This window comes from Pogona vitticeps, chromosome 3 (genome assembly GCF_051106095.1).
Source record: "Pogona vitticeps strain Pit_001003342236 chromosome 3, PviZW2.1, whole genome shotgun sequence".
NCBI lineage: Eukaryota > Metazoa > Chordata > Lepidosauria > Squamata > Agamidae > Pogona > Pogona vitticeps.
In genome coordinates, this window is record NC_135785.1 from 49,867,345 (window position 1) to 49,888,448 (window position 21,104).

The 21,104-nt window shown below is 38.5% G+C and overlaps 1 protein-coding gene across 6 annotated transcripts in view; it reads left to right on the top strand.

Annotated features, from left to right (window-relative positions):
* UGGT1 (UDP-glucose glycoprotein glucosyltransferase 1) overlaps positions 1-21,104 on the top strand; it is a 55,953-nt gene that overhangs the window by 26,414 nt on the left and 8,435 nt on the right. For 4 of the 6 annotated variants that reach the window (XM_020787464.3, XM_020787465.3, XM_078389378.1 and 1 more), the window contains exons 18-33: positions 1,826-1,990; positions 2,377-2,497; positions 3,655-3,753; positions 6,256-6,279; positions 6,809-6,903; positions 8,921-9,127; positions 10,294-10,425; positions 12,255-12,385; positions 12,835-12,930; positions 13,261-13,363; positions 14,051-14,130; positions 15,318-15,507; positions 17,173-17,331; positions 18,062-18,147; positions 18,338-18,422; positions 19,518-19,606. In XM_020787464.3, the coding sequence (XP_020643123.3) occupies positions 1,826-1,990; positions 2,377-2,497; positions 3,655-3,753; positions 6,256-6,279; positions 6,809-6,903; positions 8,921-9,127; positions 10,294-10,425; positions 12,255-12,385; positions 12,835-12,930; positions 13,261-13,363; positions 14,051-14,130; positions 15,318-15,507; positions 17,173-17,331; positions 18,062-18,147; positions 18,338-18,422; positions 19,518-19,606 (1,862 nt within the window). The remainder of the gene's footprint in view (positions 1-1,825; positions 1,991-2,376; positions 2,498-3,654; positions 3,754-6,255; positions 6,280-6,808; positions 6,904-8,920; positions 9,128-10,293; positions 10,426-12,254; positions 12,386-12,834; positions 12,931-13,260; positions 13,364-14,050; positions 14,131-15,317; positions 15,508-17,172; positions 17,332-18,061; positions 18,148-18,337; positions 18,423-19,517; positions 19,607-21,104) is intronic. The other 2 variants (XM_020787467.3, XM_078389377.1) reach the window with 1 other exon arrangement.

Below are 21,104 nucleotides of genomic sequence, written 5' to 3' on the forward strand. Positions count from 1 at the left end.
TGGAACACACCCTGGGACCCTTTGGAGGCTCACCCTGCCCCCCTGGGGGTCAGAGGGGGCGAAATTGCCACCTTCTGGGACTCGTCTGAAGCTTCCCAAGCCTCAAAAGAGTCCCAGAAGGTGGCGATTTCACCCCCTCTGGCCCGGTGGGGGGGCAAGGGTGAGCCTCCAAAGGGTCCTAGGGTGTGTTCCAGGATCCTTTAGAGACTCACCCTACCCCCCCAGGGGTCAGAGGGGGCAAAATCACGAGCTTCTGGGACTCTTCTGAAGCTTCCCAAGCCTCAAAAGACTCCCAGAAACTGGCGATTTCGCCGGAGCTGGATCCATGCAGGGTTGGGGGGAGCATGACAAGGGTCCTGGAAGGCTCCCTCGGACCCTTGCAAGGCTCCCCCCACCCCCCACCCCCACGGGTGATATTTAAATGTTTTTCTGTGATGTTTAAAAAGTTAAAGTTTTTTGATTGAATTTTTTTAAATCATCTGCACAATATGTATGGCTTTGAAGAGCACTTAATAAACCCTTTGTAAACCAAATTTGACTTCGTTCTGACTTTTTTTGCCCATACGAACGGATTAATTAGATTTCAATGCATTCCTATGGGAAAACGCGTTTCACAAGACAAATTTTTGGCAAGACAACATTAACCGCGGAATGAATTAAATTCTTCTTGTGAGGCACCACTGTACATTTAGAATACACTCACTGGGAACAATGGGACTTAAGTTAATGTTGATTATCTAGCGCTATTCATTTCAATGGGATTAAATGGATGTATTCTCATATACAGTGGTGCCCCGCATAGCGATGATAATCCATTAAAAAAAATCGTCGCTCTCCGGATTCATCGCTATGCGGGACTAAAAACCCCATAGGAACGCATTAAAACCAATCTAATGCGTTCCTATGGGGGAAAAACTCACCGCTATGCGGAAATCCTCCATACGCCATTTTCGCCACCTGGCATGCGAGGAAACTGTGCGAAAACACTGCGGGTGGCCATTTTGTTTACCTGGTGGCCATTTTGGAACCGCCAATCAGCTGTTTTTAAAACATCGCAATGTGAAACGCTTACCGATCATCGCGATGCGATTTTTGGCCATTCAGAACATCGCAATGCGATTGCTTTTGCGATCACAAAATCCACATCGCTATGCAGATTCGTCGTTAAACGGGGCGCTCGTTGAGCGAGGCACCACTGTAAATGAATTTAGGTAAAGGTAAAGATTCCCCTTGACAATTTTTGTCCAGTCGTGTTCGACTCTAGGGGGCAGTGCTCATCCCCCGTTTCCAAGCCATAGAGCCAGCGTTTTGTCCGAAGACAATCTTCCGTGGTCACATGGCCAGTGCGACTTAGACACAGAACGCTGTTGCCTTCCCACCGAGGTGGTCCCTATTTATCTACTTGCATTTGCATGCTTTCGAATCGCTAGGTTGGCGGGAGCTGGGACAAGCGAAGGGAGGTCACTCCTTCACGTGGATTCGATCTTACGACTGCTGGTCTTCTGACCCTGCAGCACAGGCTTCTGCGGTTTAGCCCACAGCACCACCACGTCCCTATAAATGCATTTATCCCTATATAAAAGCTTACTAATTCCTAACTGGCAATAAAATTTGACATAATGGTATACTCAGATTTTAGATGTTTGTGTTTTAAATTGTTTATGTGGCATTTTTCCATGCTGAAAACAATGTGCAAATTACAGTTTGGATGCTGTGATATTTTGGTATAATTTATTCATCATATCTTTCTGTGGGGCATGTTTCCATGGTAGCAGTAGGGATACAGGGGAAATTAACTAACCTTTGTTTTTTCTATGTGTTTCAGGAAGGACATAATTACTATCAACAGACAGGTGTGGGTCCTCTCCCTATTTTGCTTTTTAATGGGATGCCCCTTCAAAAAGAACAACTTGATCCTGATGAACTAGAGACGGTGACAATGCATAAAATACTTGAAACTACCAGCTTTTTCCAAAGAGCTGTGTACTTGGTAAGCTATGTAGTTCTAAAACTTGGGTTAAATAACAACACAGCTCTTGACTTTAAATGAAAGCTAAGATTTATGCAACTAATATTTTGTTCTTGAGGGATCTTTAGATTACTGTGCTGGAAACATATATAGCAAATCATCTTTCACTTTGGGATGGGCGGATTTCCAAAGTACCTAATGGTATGGTGAAGAGATCTTCTATTCCAAGATATATCCAATGTATAAGAGATGTATATAAAATAATAGTTTAGCCTCTTATACAAGGTGGACTATCCAGTGTACTGATTTTTTTTTAAATAATGTGGTTCTCAGGCTAGTTTTGTTTTTTCCAAGTGATCGCAAACAAAAAATTTCAGAGCTTCTTGATCTTTATTTTTGTATTTCAGGGTGAGCTGTCAAATGATCAAGATGTGGTTGAATATATCATGAACCAGCCTAATGTTGTTCCACGAATCAACTCTAGGATCTTGATGTCTGACAGAGAATACCTAGATTTAACTGGAACTAGTAAGCCATGTTTTCTACCTGTAAGCCATTGGGCATAATGTTTTATGGGTGAAAAAGGCATACTACTTTTTGTATACAACTGAGTTTTTGCTGTTCTAGTATCCACCTTGTCATGTAGTATTTACCATGGATCTCGCACAAAATTTGAAATCCCTAGTCTCTGTTTTTCCATCTGTGTTAGTCTAAACATTGGTTAGTCTCTTTTGCCTTGAGTGTATGTGTATGTTCTCTTGCCTTTCGTTTACCTTAGATGATTTCATCTTTCTTTAGGCCTCTTCCTTTATTTTATTTATTTATTTATTTATTTGATTTTTACCCCGCCCCTCTAGACCATGTCTACTCGGGGCGGCTTACAAAATAAAACAGTATAAAACAGTATAAAAATATATAAAATCATAAAATTACAAATTTCAATTTAAAACAATTAATTTAAAGAGAGGATTACCAAGATGGAAGAGCCAAAAAAAAGAGAGAGAGAGTTAGAGAGAGAGAGAGAGATACTTAATTGACTGGAGGGAAGGCCTTCTTGAATAACCAAGTTTTTAACTGGCTTTTAAGTGTTCAAGTGTTCAAGTTTTCAAGTGTTCTACATCCTCAGGGGAGCTGAGAGCTTTAGGCTTTTATTTTAGTTAATATGGACTAGTTCTCTGTTTCTTAGAATTTGCCTTACAGCAATTCAGTTCTTGCACTTTCTTGAAAATATAACAGAAAAATGAATGAGGACAGCTTGGAAGCTGTTAGGTATTTTCAGAATGTTCAGAAAAGAGAGCAGGAGCGTATGATCACTCTCATGGATGCACTTGCACCATACTTATATCTGTAGTTAACACAACATATGCCCTATTCTGTGGCTCTGAGGTTGTGGAATTGCCCATCTAATGTTCATCTTTTATTTTGCCTTTAAATATAGCTTACTTTGGCTGAAATCTTTCTTTACATATGTGTGAAGGAGTTATTTGAATACCAGCTGTATTTAGGAAAGAAGTGTGTGTATGTTTGCGAGATACACAAAATCTTGATTATAATCAAGTCAGGAATATTAAACATTAAATAATTAATGTAAACATGTATCATTTTAATTGGGAGGCCAGCTTAGGTTTCTTACACAATTTTTAGAGATTTGTTTTAACTGGAGACTGTTGCTTTTCCCCCCACAGATAATTTTTACATTGATGATTATGCCAGGTTTACAGTTTTGGATTCCAAAGACAAGACAGCAGCTGTCGCCAACAGCATGACTTACTTGACCAAGAAAGGTAAAGCTAGGAGAGTTTTGACTCTTTCTTGTAAACTACATCTGATGCAAGTAAATACTTACTGTGCTGTTTTTTTTTTTATAGAGGATTCTTTTGTGACGAAAAGCATAGATGTTTTTTCTAAAAGGTCCTAGTGATGCCCTATTGCTGTCCCTTCTCTGTGACAGTTTAAATCTGGCTTCTTTAATCCTTGGGCTGGTCCTTAATATTTAACCAGTTCTGTCTAACCAAATCCAATGGCTTGATATGAAGGGCATAATAGAGCACTTATGACTTGGATCCAAACCTTTCCCCAGATGCATCTGATGCATGTACTTGGGATTCTTCTATTAGTGGAAGGATTTTGAATCAAAAGAGATTTCTATCAGTTTCCATCCACCTCCTGTTTCAGTCCTCTGTGCCCTGAACAATTAATTGCTAGAGGATTGGTGGCTGCAGCAGAGAGGGAGAATTGTCCAATAGCCTCCCTTCTCTCCTGTCATTGATAGTATCCTTAGCAGAATTTTTCTCAGAGTTCTCCTGCTGGGAAGAGCAAGTTTCTGTATCTGAAAATGAGATAGCAGTTTTTTCCAAAAATGATTAAAATGTCTTGACGGTTTGTTAGCTATTATTGGATGCAAAACAGTACTGCAGTGAGACATGAAATGAAACGTAAACCATTTACTCCTCACTTCATCACCATGGCTTTCATAAAAATCTAAAGGTAAAGGTTCCCCTTGACATTTAGTCCAGTCATGTCCGACTCTAGGGCGTGGTGCTCATCCCCGTCTCCAAGCTATAGAGCCAATGTTTGTCCATAGACATTTTCCATGGTCACATGGTCAGCGTGACTAGACACTGAACATCGTTACCTTCCCACTCTGGTGGTACCTATTTATCTACTTGCATTTTACATGCTTTCGAACTACTAGGTTGGCAGGAGCTGGGACAAGCGACCGGAGCTTACTCCATCGCGTGTATTTGATCTTACGACTGCTGGTCTTCTGACCTTGCAGCACAGAGGCTTCTGCGGTTTAACCTGCAGCGCCACCACATCCCTAAAAATCTACACGTTGTCTAATTTATTTTAGTGTTAGCAAATGTACCTGTGTTTTCCTGGATTATAAACCCATTAGTCCCATCCCCTACCTTTGTGCTCTGTCCTATGTCTTCTTTCAACCCAGTGTTTTATTTTATGATGCAAGTCCTTTTTCCTCACTCTAGTATTTAGCCTGGTAATCACTCTGCTCTTCATGGGATGGAAATATGACTTTGTCCCGGAATCCCTTGGACAAAAACTCTCAAAAGTCTTCTCCACTAGCTGTGCTGGCCAGGTTTCCTGGTAGTTGTAGTCCAAGAGCATCTGGACAGCTAATGTTGTGAACCACTGCTCTGGAGCCTTGACCTACTTGATAGGTTTTATCCAGCTGTGACAGGATGTGCAAAGTTGCCAGGCTGGGTGGAGGCAGTAGTTTTCTGTACTGAACCCACCAGAGGTTGTACAGAGTATTTAAAAAATGAACTCCAAATTGGCTAGACACCTACTTCCAGTTTTGAAAAAGGGATTTGGAATTGTTCAATGGTGTGTGGGAAGAATGTTGTAATGTAACCTATTTAAAAGGTAAATGTACATTCCTAAAGTTTCTAGAAGCTGCAGGTCACCTGTGGAATAAAAAAAGAGAGATGCTAGTAGAGGGCTAGGATCTTTAAAAACAGCTTCCAATGAATGGCATTAGAAGGAAGAAATAATTTCCAGGACCCTGAGGGAGTTCGTATTCTACTCCTTGAAAAGTATCCCTTGAATTTTGAGGTGTTACGAACCATGTTCAAGGTGACACAGGAAAATTGTAGCTGCTCAACTCCAGTTTCCATTGGATAAGTTTGTGTAGTGCAGACCTAGTCTTCTTGTGGCAGTTCTTTTGGTCACACTGAAGAATGTTCTTTACTGGGAAATAAATTGTGATAATGTGTCAATTTTGATTTTCCATTCCTTGAGAGTATCTGCCCTAAACGACTCCAAAATTTTCTTGATGGGGCAACTTGGCAGGCACTGGTATATAACATTTAAGAAACAAGTAATAGGCATGAGATTATTAATAGGGCAGGTATAAACAATGTGATCTATGAAGATTCAGAGTTTTCCATATTTTGGGACACTGGACTGGATCAAAGAGATACTAACTGCAGCAGCATGTTAGAGATCAAGTGACACAGATAAAAGGAAATATGTGGAGATTTAAGTGAGGTATTGGAGCTGGACAGATGTGTCAATGAAGTTTCTAAATGAGGGGACAAATGTCCTTAATTTCCATCTTTATAAAGAGACTTTATAAAAATGTAAAAAGTGTTGATCTTAGTTGCTAGTTTTTATATTGCTGGAAGTGAATTTAATCTTAATTCTTTATAGTCTTATTGTTTAGTTGGAAGGGTACTACATATCTTATTATGGCTCTAGGATAGTTTTGGGTTTGGGTTTGTGAACTAACTATCTTTTCGCACTCTTTCCTATTTTACTTCTGTCAGGAATGTCCTCCAAGGAAATTTATGGTAATGAGTTTGCTTGCTTTTTTTCTGCTTCATAGTAATAAGCTTTAATTAAGGACTATTTTGGTCCCTTGTTTATTGCCCTCAAAATCTGTAGGGAATGAGAAACTTACATGAGGATTATTTTTAAAAAGCATTTATGGCTACAGAATATTTCCAGGTACTGGTATCAAAAAGTTGATTTTTCCTCCAATAGAACAAATTTGCTTACAGGTTCTCTGATTTTCCCCAAAAAAGCATTTCTTGAATAATTAATAAACGCAGATTAGAAACAGAATTATGCATGTGTGGTATTTTGTGTTCTCTGATAACTAAACTAATTTAACAAATACTATTTTTTTAACATATAGCCTGACAAATCCTAATATAATTAGAATATCTGTTATAGTTCAATAGAATATCTGTTTATGTTTTAAATAACTTCTCTCAATACTGCATGTCTTCAGCATGATATGGAAGCACACACTGTGATGAGATTTAATATGATCCATTTTTCCCCTTAAATAAATGCATAATTTTTTTTCTTGGACAGATGATTCTTTCATTAGACCGGTAACATTTTGGATTGTTGGAGATTTTGACAAACCATCTGGAAGACAGCTGTTATATGATGCCATCAGACACCAGGTAGGAAGGAGAAGTAAGACAGCAATGTTAGCATACATAGAAAACCAAGTTCAATCACTTGTTTGTACAGTATTCTGTGATATTTAGGAATAGAGATGAATAATGCATTCTATATTTTTAAGGTAAGAGTAGCCACTGTATTCATGCCAGCATGTCATGCTATATCCTGAGATCTTTTTGCACCAAGCTTATCATAACCTAATATAGGGTAAAATCCTGTACATGCACATATGGGAGTAAGTTCTGTAGATGTGCATATTTGTTTATTTTATGTGCCACCCTGTTAGTGAAAAAACATTATTCTGGGCGGTTTAACAAATAAAATCCAGGCACATTAACAACACTCACAGTGTAAGAAACCTGATGGCACAAAAACAGTTTACAATGTAGCAGGAAGGAAATTGAAAAAATAAAATTAAAAGTAATAAAAAAATAAACATTTTTAGCTCTATACTGTGGTCAGTATGAAAGTGTTTAAGAACCTTGCGTAAAGTTTATTCCAGTTTTATAATATGTCTGGGAAATGGCAAGGTATGGTTTCATTAAGCTGTTTTAGAATGACATGATAAATGTTTGCTTTGTCTGCTTTCCATAGACAAGCAGCTTCATTAATATTCAGGCCTTTAACAAACATCTGCCTCAAGAATGCTGTCAGCCAGAATCTATTCTTGTTGGTTGATTTAAGTCTATATTTTAATTGTGCATGTATTTTTAACCTGAAAGATGGGAGCAATTAAATGAATATCTCCTGTCATTATTTTTTAAAATAAAGATTGTAAATAGTTTGTGCTATAATGGTAGAGCCTTCTAAAGAATAAATTTCCAAAGCAGTGTTCTTTCTTGGTACAGTGGTGCCTCAACTTACGAATGTCCCAGGATACAACCATTTTGAATTGCAACCAGCTCCGCCTGTAAAATTTTGCTTTGACTTGCGAGTGGAGCTTTGAGTTACGAACAGAAAAAGGCAGGGAAAAAAGGCGGGGAATTGAAATTGCTAACCGTTGGTGGTGAAGAGGCTGCTTCTTTGTAGCTCTTTCGCCCCAGCAGTTAGTGTGCAATTGGAGAAGGCTTTCAACTGCTTTCTCCTTTTTAAAAACTGTTCTGGGTGGGTTTTGCAGCATGGTTTTGGGCTGGGTGGTAGGATTATGTTTCTGTGCTGTGATGGGTCTTGCAGGGTTGGGTTTTTTTGTCTGTGTGTGTGGCTCCCCCCCATTTCCGATGGTCTTGCACTCTCTGTTTGCTTTTTAGTTTTCTTTTTTTTGCATTTCCGATGGGTCTTGCACTCTCTGTTTGCTTTTTTGGGGGTTTTTTTGTTTGCATTTCCGATGGGTCCTGTACTCTCTGTTTGCTTTTTAGTTTGGTTTTGATGCATTTCCGATGGGTCTTGCATTCTCTGTTTGCTTTTTGGGTTTTTTTGTTTGCATTTCTGATGGGTCTTGCACTTTTTTTTGCATTTCCAATGGGTCTTGCAGGGTTTGTTTGCCTTTCAGGTTTTTTCCCCTTCGGCTGGAACAGATCAGTTTGTTTCCAATGAGTCTTGCAGAGTTTGTTTGCTTTTCAGATTTTTTTCCCCTTCCGCCAGAACTGATCAATCGTGTTTCCGTTCGGTCTTGCAGTGTTCGTTTGCTTTTCTGTTTTGTTTTGTTTTTCTTTCGGCCGGAATGGATTAATCGCATTTCTGATGGGTCTTGCAGTGTTTTGTGGGAGTTTTTTGGTGATTTTTTTCCTCGGCCGGAACAGATTAATTGCATTTCAATGCATTCCTATGGGAAATGGTGCTTCGACTTGCGACCATAACAAGTTATGACTGGAATTCCGAAACTAATTAAGTTTGTAAGTCGAGGCACCACTAGTGTGTATAAGACATGCTAAAGTTTTTCCTGTAATAAAATTGGAACAGATGATGTATTGATGTCAATATTTGATAAATTCATAATTATTATAGTACTAATCATCTGCTAGATTTCAAAGCTGTATAGAAATGACAATTTTAAACTCAGATTTCATTGTTTTGCAGAAATCCAGTAATTATGTCCGCATTGGCATGATTAACAACCCCAGCAAAGACCCAGCCAGTGAAAATACATTCATTGCCAGGGCCATATGGGCAGCCTTGCAGACACAAACATCTAACAATGCCAAAAATTTTATCACAAAGCTGACTAAAGAAGAGAATGCAAAGATGCTGGAAGCTGGAGCTGATATTACAGAATTTGCTGTTGGAGTAAGTGTACAAGCTGGCTTTTCTGTCGGGTAGACAAGTAAAAATGGCGTTAAGAGCAACACTCTCTGTTTGCCTTTTTAAAAATCAGCTTTTTTCTGAAGCGTTTATCTAGCATCCTCTGGATGCATTTGACTGGAACTCCCTGAACCTTGCAGACATGATTGCTGAAGGATTCTGGCAGTTCAGTCCAACAGGCACCAGATTTATGTTCTCATGGGCAGATGTCTACCTATTGGAGTTCAGACTTACAGGAGTGCTAAACCTTTACAGGGGTGGGAAGCCAATTAAGAGGGTTCCCCTAGCAGGCTTAAAGATCTTAATGGTTTCCTGATGGTTCTTTGGGAGTTTCCTATCACTTTAGTGGGAGATTCGGTTGAAGCCTTTGTGGAAAGGGGAGAAGGCCAGTGTCCTGGACATACTTCCCTTTGATTTACTAGGGAGCTCCTTCATTTACTACAGGGCTGGGGATGATGAAATCAGTAGGATAGACTAGAGCAATGATGGTCAAAAACTCTGAGGAGATCTGACTGAACATGGACCAGACTAGTAGAAAGCCTATTTCATGGGGTGATGACAGCAGAGTCATGACCTACAGAGCCCTATACAGCTTGAGTCCAGACTATCTGAAGACCCATATCTCCTAATAGGCCTCTCCCTAGCTTTTAAGATCTTCTAGAGAGACCCTCAAAGACTCATATGGTGACACGAGTACAGGACCTTTTCAGTATCTGCCCCGTGCTGTGAAATGCCCTCCCACAGGAAGCCAGATTGTCCTTCTACAGGAAAGCAAATATTTTAATTGTTAGGAAGGCTTTTAATTGTTTTGGACAAGTAAATGTTACTATGGGATGCTGTGTGTATATCTATATACATTTCTACTGAGCTAAGGTATATATGCATTCATATGTTTTTATATGGCAGTTTTTACTATTGTTATCTGTTTAATTGTTTTTAGTGTTATCTCCCATTATAGATTTAATTGTTTTTATTATATTGTTTCAGTCAGTTGTGAGCCATTTTGAGTCCCTCCATTGGGAGAAAGGTGGCATATAAATGAATAAAATAAATACATAGATTTGGGGAGGCTACTTTGAAATAAGAATATTTTGTGGAGGTACATTATCATTTGTCCTAATATTTACTGAACATAATTTCCCCCTTATCAGGGTATGGATATTGCTGCATTTAAAGCTGCCTTCGAATCTTCCAAGGCAGATTTTATCCTTTCCCATGCTGTGTACTCCAGGGATGTTCTTAAACTGAAGAAAGGACAAAGAGCAGTCATCAGTAATGGAAGGGTAAGCAAACTGATTTTAAATATGAGAGAAAGAATTCAAGTTTCTAGTATCGGATTACCAATAACCTACAATGTGCAGGTGGCCCCATATTATTGCCAGAAAGCAGTGAAAGAAAGAAAGAAAAAAAGTAAAAGCAGGCCTGAAGGTCAATGTTAAGAAGACAAAAAAAAAGGCTTTAGAACTACTTAACTTCAAAATTGACAGTGAAAAAATTGAAGTGATTTTAAGATTTTGTTTATCTTACATCAAACAGCAATCCAAATGGAAGCTGTGTATCCAAGAAACCAGAAAATTGCTAAGACCTGTGACAGGCAGCTATGAAAGTACTAGAAAAAATTGCAATGATATGTCACTGGAGAGCAATATCATCTACACGATTGTATTCACCATTATTATGTATGGATTTGAATGCTGGATAATGAAGAAAGCAGACAGTAGAAAAATTGAGTTATTTGAAATATGATGCTGGATGAGAGCTTTGCAGATACTCTGTCCTACCAGAAAGATGAGCAAGTGGGTCCTAAATCAAATTAATCCTGAACACTCTTTAGAAGCAAAAGTAATGAAACTGAGGCTGTCATACTTTGGGCATATTGTGAGAAGAACAGATTCACTGGGAAAAATTAAAGGCAGAAAAAGAAGAAGACCAAATATAAGATAGATTGATTACATAAAAGAAGCCACGGCCTGGAGTTTGCCAGAGCTGAGCAGAGTTGTTAATGACAGGGCATCATGGAGATCACTCATTCGTAGGATCATCCTACATTTGAGGTGATTTGCCAGCGAAGAAGAAGACGACGACGAAGAAGAAGAGTTACTTGGTGTTCCTATGCTGTTATATCTTGTTGTGATGCATTAATTGAACAGCTAAATTACAAGGTGCATTTTAGTAGTGAGATTTTATAGACAGCTATGCAACTTGGATAGCTCAGTGGTTCAGATATCTGGGTGTGGAGCCAGAGGTTGGGAGTTTCATTCCTCACTGTTCCTCTTTGGCAAGGGCGGGACTCAATGATCCCTTCCAGCTCTGCAGTTCTAGGATGAGGATGATGATTACAAAAGATAGAGGATTACAAAAGATAGATGATAGATGATGATTACAAAAGATAGCAATTTGTTCTGCTAGCTTTGGAAATCAGTCGTTTTTAAACTGACTGCCAGAGAAATGTTTTGTTCTGTATACATCAAAAGTATCTATAAATGTTGCTTTGTTTTTTTGTACACCATGATGATGGTCCTTGTGAGGTTCAAAAGACAACATAGAAGCCACTTGAAAAATGTCCCAAGTTGTAATAAAGACAGCAAGCTGCATCAACAAAAACACTTCAGTTGTGATATCCACTCAATAGATTGATTCTGCAGACACAAAAAACTGATTCTGCAGACACTAAAAACAAAATCATGTGCAGTTTTCATGGGTCCTAATGCTTCAGTGGAAAAACTTAGGTCTCTTGTAAGCATTGTAAGTTCAGCACTGAAGAAGCTGAATGGGCTGCTGACAGGAAAGCATCCTAGGGCCTTGATGCAGTGATCACCTCGTCTCACATCTCAAGACGAAACTAAGCAGGATCTCAAATGCTGTCCTCAGTTACTGGATTGGCCCATATAGTAAAAGGCTGTTATTAACTTTTGCTAGCAAAAGTACTGACAGTGTAGTTTTCTAAAGTTCTATGTATCATTGTTAATCTCTCTGTCAAATTCTTAACGATAATGCAGATTGAGGTACTCAGGTCCCAGGGCATGTCTAGCGCAGATACTTTTGGAATTGTATTCCCTGATCTTGTATATTTTATAGTCCTGATTCTTCAGTTTTGTTTTCTTTTCTTTAGATTATTGGTCCACTGGAAAACGATGAGCTTTTTAATCAAGATGACTTCCATTTGCTAGAGAATATTATTTTAAAGACTTCCGGACAGAAAATAAAGTCCCATATTCAGCAACTAGGAGTGGAGGAAGATCTGTGAGTAAAATGAGCAAAGAATAAAGTGTTAGGAAATAAGATCTCTTTGTTCTTTTGTTTTCATTAGATATTCTTCCAGACTGTTAGAAGCAGAAAAAATATGACAGATGAGTTTGCTGTGCCCCACTTGGGAAGTTACATAAGAATACTCCTCATAATGGCTTGGGCCCTGAGAACAGATGTTTGCTTGCAGAGCAGACACTTGCTGGCTTCAGCCCGCAATATCCCTCCTGCTGAGACACTCTTGAAAATCAGGAGAGCTTTGCAAGGCTGGGGAAAGAAGTTGGCAGAAGCAGTTATTTTTGGCAGAAACACCTGATGTATTCTTAGTTTTTGTGATTTTTATATATATATATATAGTGCTGAACCTTTTATATATATATATTTGATGAGCCATCATAGCATTGGAAGAAAATATTTGAATTTGATGTTTCTTCTCTCATACCCAGTGCAAGTGATCTTGTAATGAAGGTGGATGCTCTTCTGTCTGCTCAGCCAAAGGGAGAGGCAAGAATTGAATACCATTTTTTTGAAGACAGACACAGGTAAAAAAAATGAATAGTACTGATTCTATATTAGATTTATTGTATGTATGTATTGTATGTAAAATTATTTTATTTATGTAAAATTAAATTTACTTTGTAATATACTACAAATGGTCGTAAAATATCTTGATATTAACTTGGGTTTCTTTACTTTTAAGCATTATACGGTGCTAAGAAATTACTTGGGGTAGATTACATTTCTCTATGTGTTCACAATGTAATTTTTGTTTAAAGAAGGCAGTGATGAGCTCTTTAAACCTGATACAACGGGCTAAAGGGGAAAATATTTAGCATGCATGTAGCTGTGTTTTTTTCCCTTTACTTTTTCAGTGCAATCAAGTTGAGACCAAAAGAGGGAGAAACATATTATGATGTTGTGGCAATTGTTGACCCTACCACCAGAGATGCACAACGACTGGCTCCCCTTCTTATGGTGTGAACATATTAATGATTTGAAGTAATTGGTAGTGGAGGGATGACTGATTGGAGCATTCTGTAGCTAAAAATGTTGGTTTTCCTTTGGTCCCTCTCTTAATAGATTTATTGGCTGAGCATGAAGCCTCAATGTTGTCAAAATAATCCCACAAGTTATGTATCAAAAAGGAGCTCATATTTAATAGTTGAAAAATCTGACATTTTTGAGTGGAATTCTTTCCAGAGATACCAGATGTCACAATGATACGTACATTAGCTTGCAGTAATAACGTTGGAAAACATTGTGTCTTTTTTATTAAGCTTAATACTGAAATTTAAATTGATTCAAGTTTTAAACTCATGGTGTTTTAATACACAGGAAGCTAAAATATGTAAGAATGTATTTAAGTTTAATCTACTTAATAAGCTCATAATGTAGCAAGGTTTCCACTCTTGCTTTCGTCTGTTTGGATAGTTAATTTGCATAGCTAATTTTATTAGGGAATATTATAGCCTTTATCCCAGATTGTATATAAATAACCTTAGTATGGCTGCTCCAGAATGAATGATGGAAGCTTTTCAGCTTTAGGGAGCCAGTAACAAAGAGGTCATTTGGAAGAAAAGCAGGCAATTATAAATAATAATGATATTAAAAATGACACGTAACTGTGAATTTGATTTATATGTGTTTTCCCTTTTTTCAAAGGTATTGACCAAACTAATCAACATGAACCTCCGAGTTTTTATGAACTGTCAGTCGAAACTCTCTGAGATGCCTTTGAAAAGGTGATGAATAATGAGCCTTGCACTGTGTATTAGGATAGAAAATTAATACTTTCTTGATTGCTATAAGCATGTATTTTGATCCTTTTGTCAGAAGCTGTTGGCTGCATCTCTGTGTGGGCAGAGCTGCTTGGGTTTCAGGAAAATGGCATTAGGCTTCTTTTATGCTACCAAATGGCGACCATGTTGGAAGGATTATTATCTTATCTTATGCTTAATCAGTCATTTTATCATCACATTTACTGCTGTGATAAAAGCCTGTATTTACCTGACTTAGAAGCAGACTGGCAGAAATTATAAAAATAAATCAGCTGACAGTTGAGCCTTGCATGGGAGAGCAATTTTTTCTTCAAGATGGAATTTCAAGAGATAGGAGGCTATCAGTGGGTATGAGATAGTGAAAAGCTTGAGGTGCATGTGACAGATCATACACAGTCCTTTGAATTTCAGCCATCATGATGCATGCATTGAAATAAATGTATTTTGGTAGCTTCTACAGTATACTTAAAGGTAATAAGAGATTCAAGGAACTATACTTTTTATTACCCCAGCTCCAAGACGGTTAGTTTTTTATTCTAGCCTATATGGCTGTGATAACAAAGAAACAAATTTCATTCTCATAGTGTTTAGTACCCACTCCTAAGATATGAAATAAAATTGAGATATTACTTAAAATATTTTCTGCTCAACGATCTGTCATATCTTAAATATGTTGAATGCATGTGCTGTGTCTTGAGGGGAAAACTTTGTGTGGTTTGAAAGTTTTTACATTTTGGTTGTGACCTTATTTGAAAATAGCAGAAAGTTGTATAGTTCCTCCTTCATTTGTTGTCTTCTTTCTGTTCTTCTGGTACATCTCACTGATAACAACAATACGTTTCTCTAGATTATAACTTGTTCTTTTTCCAACACTGCTTGGAAGGTGAGGAGACAAAGGAGTAGTATGACAGTCACTTAATATTCTAAAATATTTGTCTAGAGTTCTGATAAGAGAAAAAAGAGGTGTAGGATTCCTTGAAATATTGAAATCCAGATGGCTTTTCATGGGGATGCAAATAGTATTTTTAAATATATAATAATAAGGGTTGGGAGACTGTTATGTTTATACCTATAAACTAAAGAAAATTAACTGTAGCAATGGCAGGATTTAAACACAAAATATTCTGACATCTATTGTTTTAAAATTTTAGTTTTTATCGCTATGTTTTGGAACCAGAGATCACATTTACCTCAGACAAAGCTCTAGTTCCTGGCCCAGTAGCAAAATTCCTGGATATGCCTCAGTCTCCCTTGTTTACTCTAAATCTGAACACTCCTGAGAGCTGGATGGTGGAAGCTGTAAGAACATCGTATGATCTTGACAATATTTATTTAGAAGAGGTAAGTTACAGTTAATGCTTGTGTCTAAATTTTGCAAAACAGACTTGTCAAGATTTAAAATTTGCAGTAGGAATTTTTAATTAACTTAGAACTCTTAAGAGCATATTTAAATAATTATTTATTGGTGTGAGTATGTTTCGAGGGCTTGCTGCTCAGCGACACAATCTGTTACCCCCCGTGTCAAATATATATATTTTTTATTCCAAGGGAGGGTATTTTTTCTTATGATTAAAGGAACTGAAAGCAACTGAAGTGGACAATTCACACTGACTTTGAGTGCTATCTTTCGCATATGTTTTCCCCCCTCATATTAAGAGAAGTTTAATTTATTTTTAAACTGTTTTGTCTTTGATCTGTTGCATCAAAGACCTTTCACTGTCCAGCTTTCCAAATTAATAAGTGAATATATATTAAAACTTTCTTAAGAAAAAACAAATCCTTCCTCCAGTTAATTCCCAGAAATATTTTAGACTGAGATTTCCATATGCAGGAACACTATGAATTCCGTATTGGTCATAAGAGAAGCTGCCTGTGAGCAGGCTAATAAGATTCATTTTGAGTGGACTGCAGTATATTCTCTTTCTCTTTATAGTAATCCTGTTAGGTAAATTAAACTGAGAAGCCTAGAGTTCCTCAAAGGTATTTAATAAGCATTACTATTTACCCAAAGGTTGTGAAACCTCACATTCTTTCTATTATACCATACAACTTGTTCCTACAAATACGTTTATGATTATCACTGTTAGAGTAGAAGATGATATGATATCACATTCAGATATACTTCATGGCAATAAGCCACATACACATCCAAAATCTAATTGAGCTCATGCAAGGGTTTTTTTGTTTTTTAAATCGTGACCTGATGTATTGTGGGCAAGCCTGCCACTGTAATTATGGCAACAGCTGAAATGTTTCGGCTTTACTGTTCAGTGCTTGAGTTGACAATGCTTGTACTAATTCTACTGCAAAAAAAATCTGGCAAAGACAGCATTTGCAGCATCTCTTGTAGTTCTGAAATCAGTTTTCAGAGGCAAATGGTATGCTAATAGCACAGTGTCCAACATAAGTGACTGCCGCTTTTCCTTGCCTTTTGAGAAGGCACGAGCTTAACAAAAAGGACGGGAGCAACGCCTCCCCTTCCATTTTGTTAAGCCCTGCGCCTTCGCAAAAGGCAGTGGTAAAGAGCTGCCTTCTGTGTATAAAGCAACCCTCAATTTTTTCTCAAATTCTTTAAGGAAAAAGTGTCATTTTATACACAGAAAAATATGGTAGATTAAATTCTTTTGCATGAAATAATTATTACATATGAAAAATCTGATAATGGGCTTGTTTGTTTGTTTGTTCTTATTTAAAACAAGTTTTACCCACCTTTATGTTCTTTCATCTTTTATCAAATGTTTTAATCTTTGTGGCTACTTTCTCCACTGTGAAATATTGAGAATATAGGATCATGGATGGATGGATAGTTGAATGGATAAAATATCATTAAAATAACCAAAGTAGAAACTGTCCTGCTGCCTCTGTCTAGCATGACTAGGATATTTAGTTATGGAACTGTCTACCTAATTTCTAAGATTTCATTTTGTTCTAAAATTCAATTTCTCATACGATAATCATTCTTTGGAACTTTAAGAATGCTGAAACAGTGGTTGCTTCTTTTCACAGGTAGAGAGTGTAGTGGCAGCTGAATATGAACTGGAACATCTTCTTTTAGAAGGGCACTGCTATGATATCACTACAGGGCAGCCACCTCGAGGTCTTCAGTTCACACTAGGAACATCAACTAACCCTGTTGTTGTAGACACCATTGTTATGGCCAACCTAGTAAGTAACTGGCTGTCTTGCAATGAACTGAAATAGAAAAACACTTGATGTACAGTTGCAGATACTTAATTAATTACCTGAGAGACCAGCTGAATTGACCCCTTTGACTACACTTTAAATTCTATCTTCATCCAACCTACTACAGGGTTGTTGTTGTTTTACATGTTTATTTGACCTAGGATAATATCAAAACCATTCCAGGGCCTTTGCCTTTAACTAAGAATTTTGTTGATTTTATTCCACTGCAGCTTCTGCTACCTTCTCACAAACTGGAAACAAATCAGAAGCTGAGATGAGTCAAACAGTTAATCTGCATTCCTAATGTGCATTCTTGTTTCTAGAAGCACTAAATGTTAAGATCTTTTTCAACAGTTGAATAAGCTCACCATTATTAATGCATAAACAAAGCAATTGTTCGGTAAAAAGTATCAAAAAAATTACATTAGTAGCACCACAAGATGTACATAGTCACAATTCTAGTTCTTTTCACATTGAGTGCAAAAAGTAGTGGATACCCAATTAAACCTAAATGAAACTGGTAATCTTTGCTAGATGTAGCTTGACATACATTGCATTTTTTGAGAATGTTACATTTCTTACATGAATATTGTGTAAAATAAGACTTAAATGTTGAATTTCATCTCGCTCTAATATCTTACTGTCATGGTTAATAATAAGCAGGTAGCACTGGTCACTCTAGAATGTCTGTCATTTCCCCCCTCCTTTACAGGGCTATTTCCAGTTAAAAGCCAACCCTGGTGCTTGGATTCTGAGACTGAGAAAAGGAAGGTCTGATGACATCTACAGAATTTACAGGTAGGATAATGTAAACTTTAAATTTTGCTTTTTGTTTCAGTCAAACTCAATTCAGAAACATGTAGCAAATTTACTTGACATTGGTGCTTTGGTTTATTATGCTGCTTCTTTTTAAAGTAATCTGGGGTGTTTTTAATTGTGTTGATTTCAGTGATTATTGTGCTAAACATCTTAATTTATTTAATTTTAGCCATGATGGTACAGATTCTCCTCCAGATGCCAGTGATGTTGTTGTTGTTATCAATAACTTCAAGAGCAAAATTATTAAAGTGAAGGTGAGTTTTAAATGGATACAGTAAAGTAGCATTTTCAACACGAATTGATTTAGGATGAATTGAATCCAGGGGCTCCCTTCTCTCAACCAAAACGTTGCGGTCTTTGAAGGAGCGTCATCCAGTTTGGGGAGAATCCGCTTCTTTCCCCCTGAGAGCACAGCCTGCCCCTTTCAACCAATCTCTCCAGATTCTCTTTGTAGCCCTGCCAGGGCACTGGACATGTGCTTCTCCCAGCCTTTTTGCATGTACTGTACCTAAATTTGGATACAACCTACTCCTATGTATCTATTTACCATGTATGTATATAACTTTTAGACTAACCAAATATTAGAGATTTGAGGGCAATATAGAGCACATTTAAAGATATAAAATACAAACAATGAAACAGTGGGTAGAAACAATGACATGTAAAATCAAGATAAAAACAACAGCAGAGATTAAAGACATTGGAACACATCAAGTCTTTGGTAAATTAGAACAGTGCTAGATCTAAAGGCACTAAAACATTTTTAAAATGGTTGAGTCTTACCAGCCCCTTAAAAAGTGGGGATGATGTTTGGTATCAACCTTTCTGTGCCTTTACATACTTGCAGTTATACCAGTCAAATGTTCATTCACAAAAGGGATTCTGACAGGGAAAGGAATTGAGAAAAGCAAATCCTTCTTATCAAGCAATATGAGCAGGAAAGGCTGGGGAGGAGGCAACAGGTGATTGGCCGTATATGTATAAAACTACATTCCATAGAACATTTAATAAGCTTTTGTGTAGAATGTATTTAGAAAATGTATATTAAAATGCAGACATATAAATCTGTTTCCCTCTATGTCAATCAGGAGTGAAGGCAGCTAATAATCTAGCACATCTGGTGGGGTGACATGTTGTGGAAGTGACTTTTAAAGCTAGCTTGTATTTTATGTTGAATTTTCTTAGCTAACCTCTTTTCCCCTCAAGAGTCTATGTTGGCTTCAGTCTAGTTAAATATATGGAAAAGTATAATTCTTATTGTAATAACAGAATGTATCATGTAGTGTTCAGTAACTATTCAGAACTCTTCATAGGAAACATCAACTTAATTCTTTGTTTTCCATTCATAGGTTCAGAAGAAATTAGATATGATAAACGAAGATTTATTAAGTGATGGAACAAGTGAAAATGAGTCTGGATTTTGGGAATCTTTTAAATGGTATGCATGATGTTTTGCTTTTTGCCTCGCAAAACTCATGAAAGATTCTTTGATACTTTAGTTGTCATTGCTGTGTGAAATTTATAGGCTGAAATCCTGTTGCCTAAGTTATAGAGGGATGATAACCCTATCAGTAGGAGAGCATTATAATTGAGGATTTTGTCCTATCCCACAACTCCCATACAATGAAATGGACTACTCATGATGTAGATTCATGGGTTAGCAGGAGGTAGACTTATTTATTAAAAAAATTTGCCACTGCTGGTGATGTCATCATCCTTCCACAGGCATAATTTGTACAACAGGATTTTGGCCATTCAGTACATCGGTAGTTTAAAGTGTCTATATCCTTAATCCCTGGTCTTGGCTTTGCAACTGAAATACATTTGGCTATGTTCCAGAAAAATGGCAATGTTAGTCTCCCTCCCCCCTGTGCATCTGCTCATTGTTTTTCATGGCAGCCTGATAGTGTAAGCTATTATAGACAAGAGTTCTGAAGTTATGCACTGTGATTGAACAGTTTTACATCCCAAAAGCACCAATCTTCTTGGAATTTTGGATATTGTTTTTCATGTATCATGTCGCAGCATCTTCTAGGTTGAGGAAGAATTTTTGTACTAGGAATCAGTTTACAGTGGTGCCTCGCTTAACGAGTGCACCGTTTAACGATTAATCCGCATACCGAAGCGGATTTTGCGATCGCTTTTGCGATCGCATTACGATGTTGCCTATGGGGAAAAATCTCTTTGCGATTTTTCCCCATAGGCAACCATTTTCCCCCATCTGACCGGCGGGAGCCTCTGAAGGACCGCTCCCGCCGCTCAGCTGGGGGAAAATGTCGGCAATGGGCAGCGGCCTCGGAAGGACCCCGAAGCCACCGCCCGACTGCCGACATTTTGCCTTCCCAGCTCTCAAAGGGACCCCCTCCGACATTGGAGAGAACCCCTTTGAGAGCTCGGAAGGCTCTCAGCGGCGGTGGGGGCAGGGTGGGGGGGGTGTCCGGAAGGCTTCCAGGCAAAGCACTGGAAGCCCTCCGGAACACACACACCCTGCCGCCACCGCCGCTTGAAGTCGCCCCGCGCTGCCTATCCCAGTCATGCTAGCATGACTGGGATAGGCGGCGCGGGTCGGCTCCCGGTGGCTGGGGCAGGGTAGGGGGGTCCGGAAGGCTTCCAGTGCTTTGCCTGGAAGCCTTCCGGACACCCCCCCACCCTGCCGCCACCGCCGCTTGGATCCGCCCCGCGCTCAGCCAAGCACGGGGTGGATCCAAGCCCAGGATGGGTAGAAACGCCGGCCGGCTCTTGCGAAAGAGGGAGGTGGAGGTCCCCGCTCTCCTTCGCAAGAGCCCGCTGGCGTTTCTACCCAGCTGGGCAGTGGGCTCTTGCAGAGGAGGGAGGTGGCTCCCTCCTTGCAAGAGCCCTCCTCCCAGATGGGTAGAAAGGCTCTTGCGAAGAACAGCAGGGACCTCCACCTCCCTCCTTCGCAAGAGCCGGCCGGT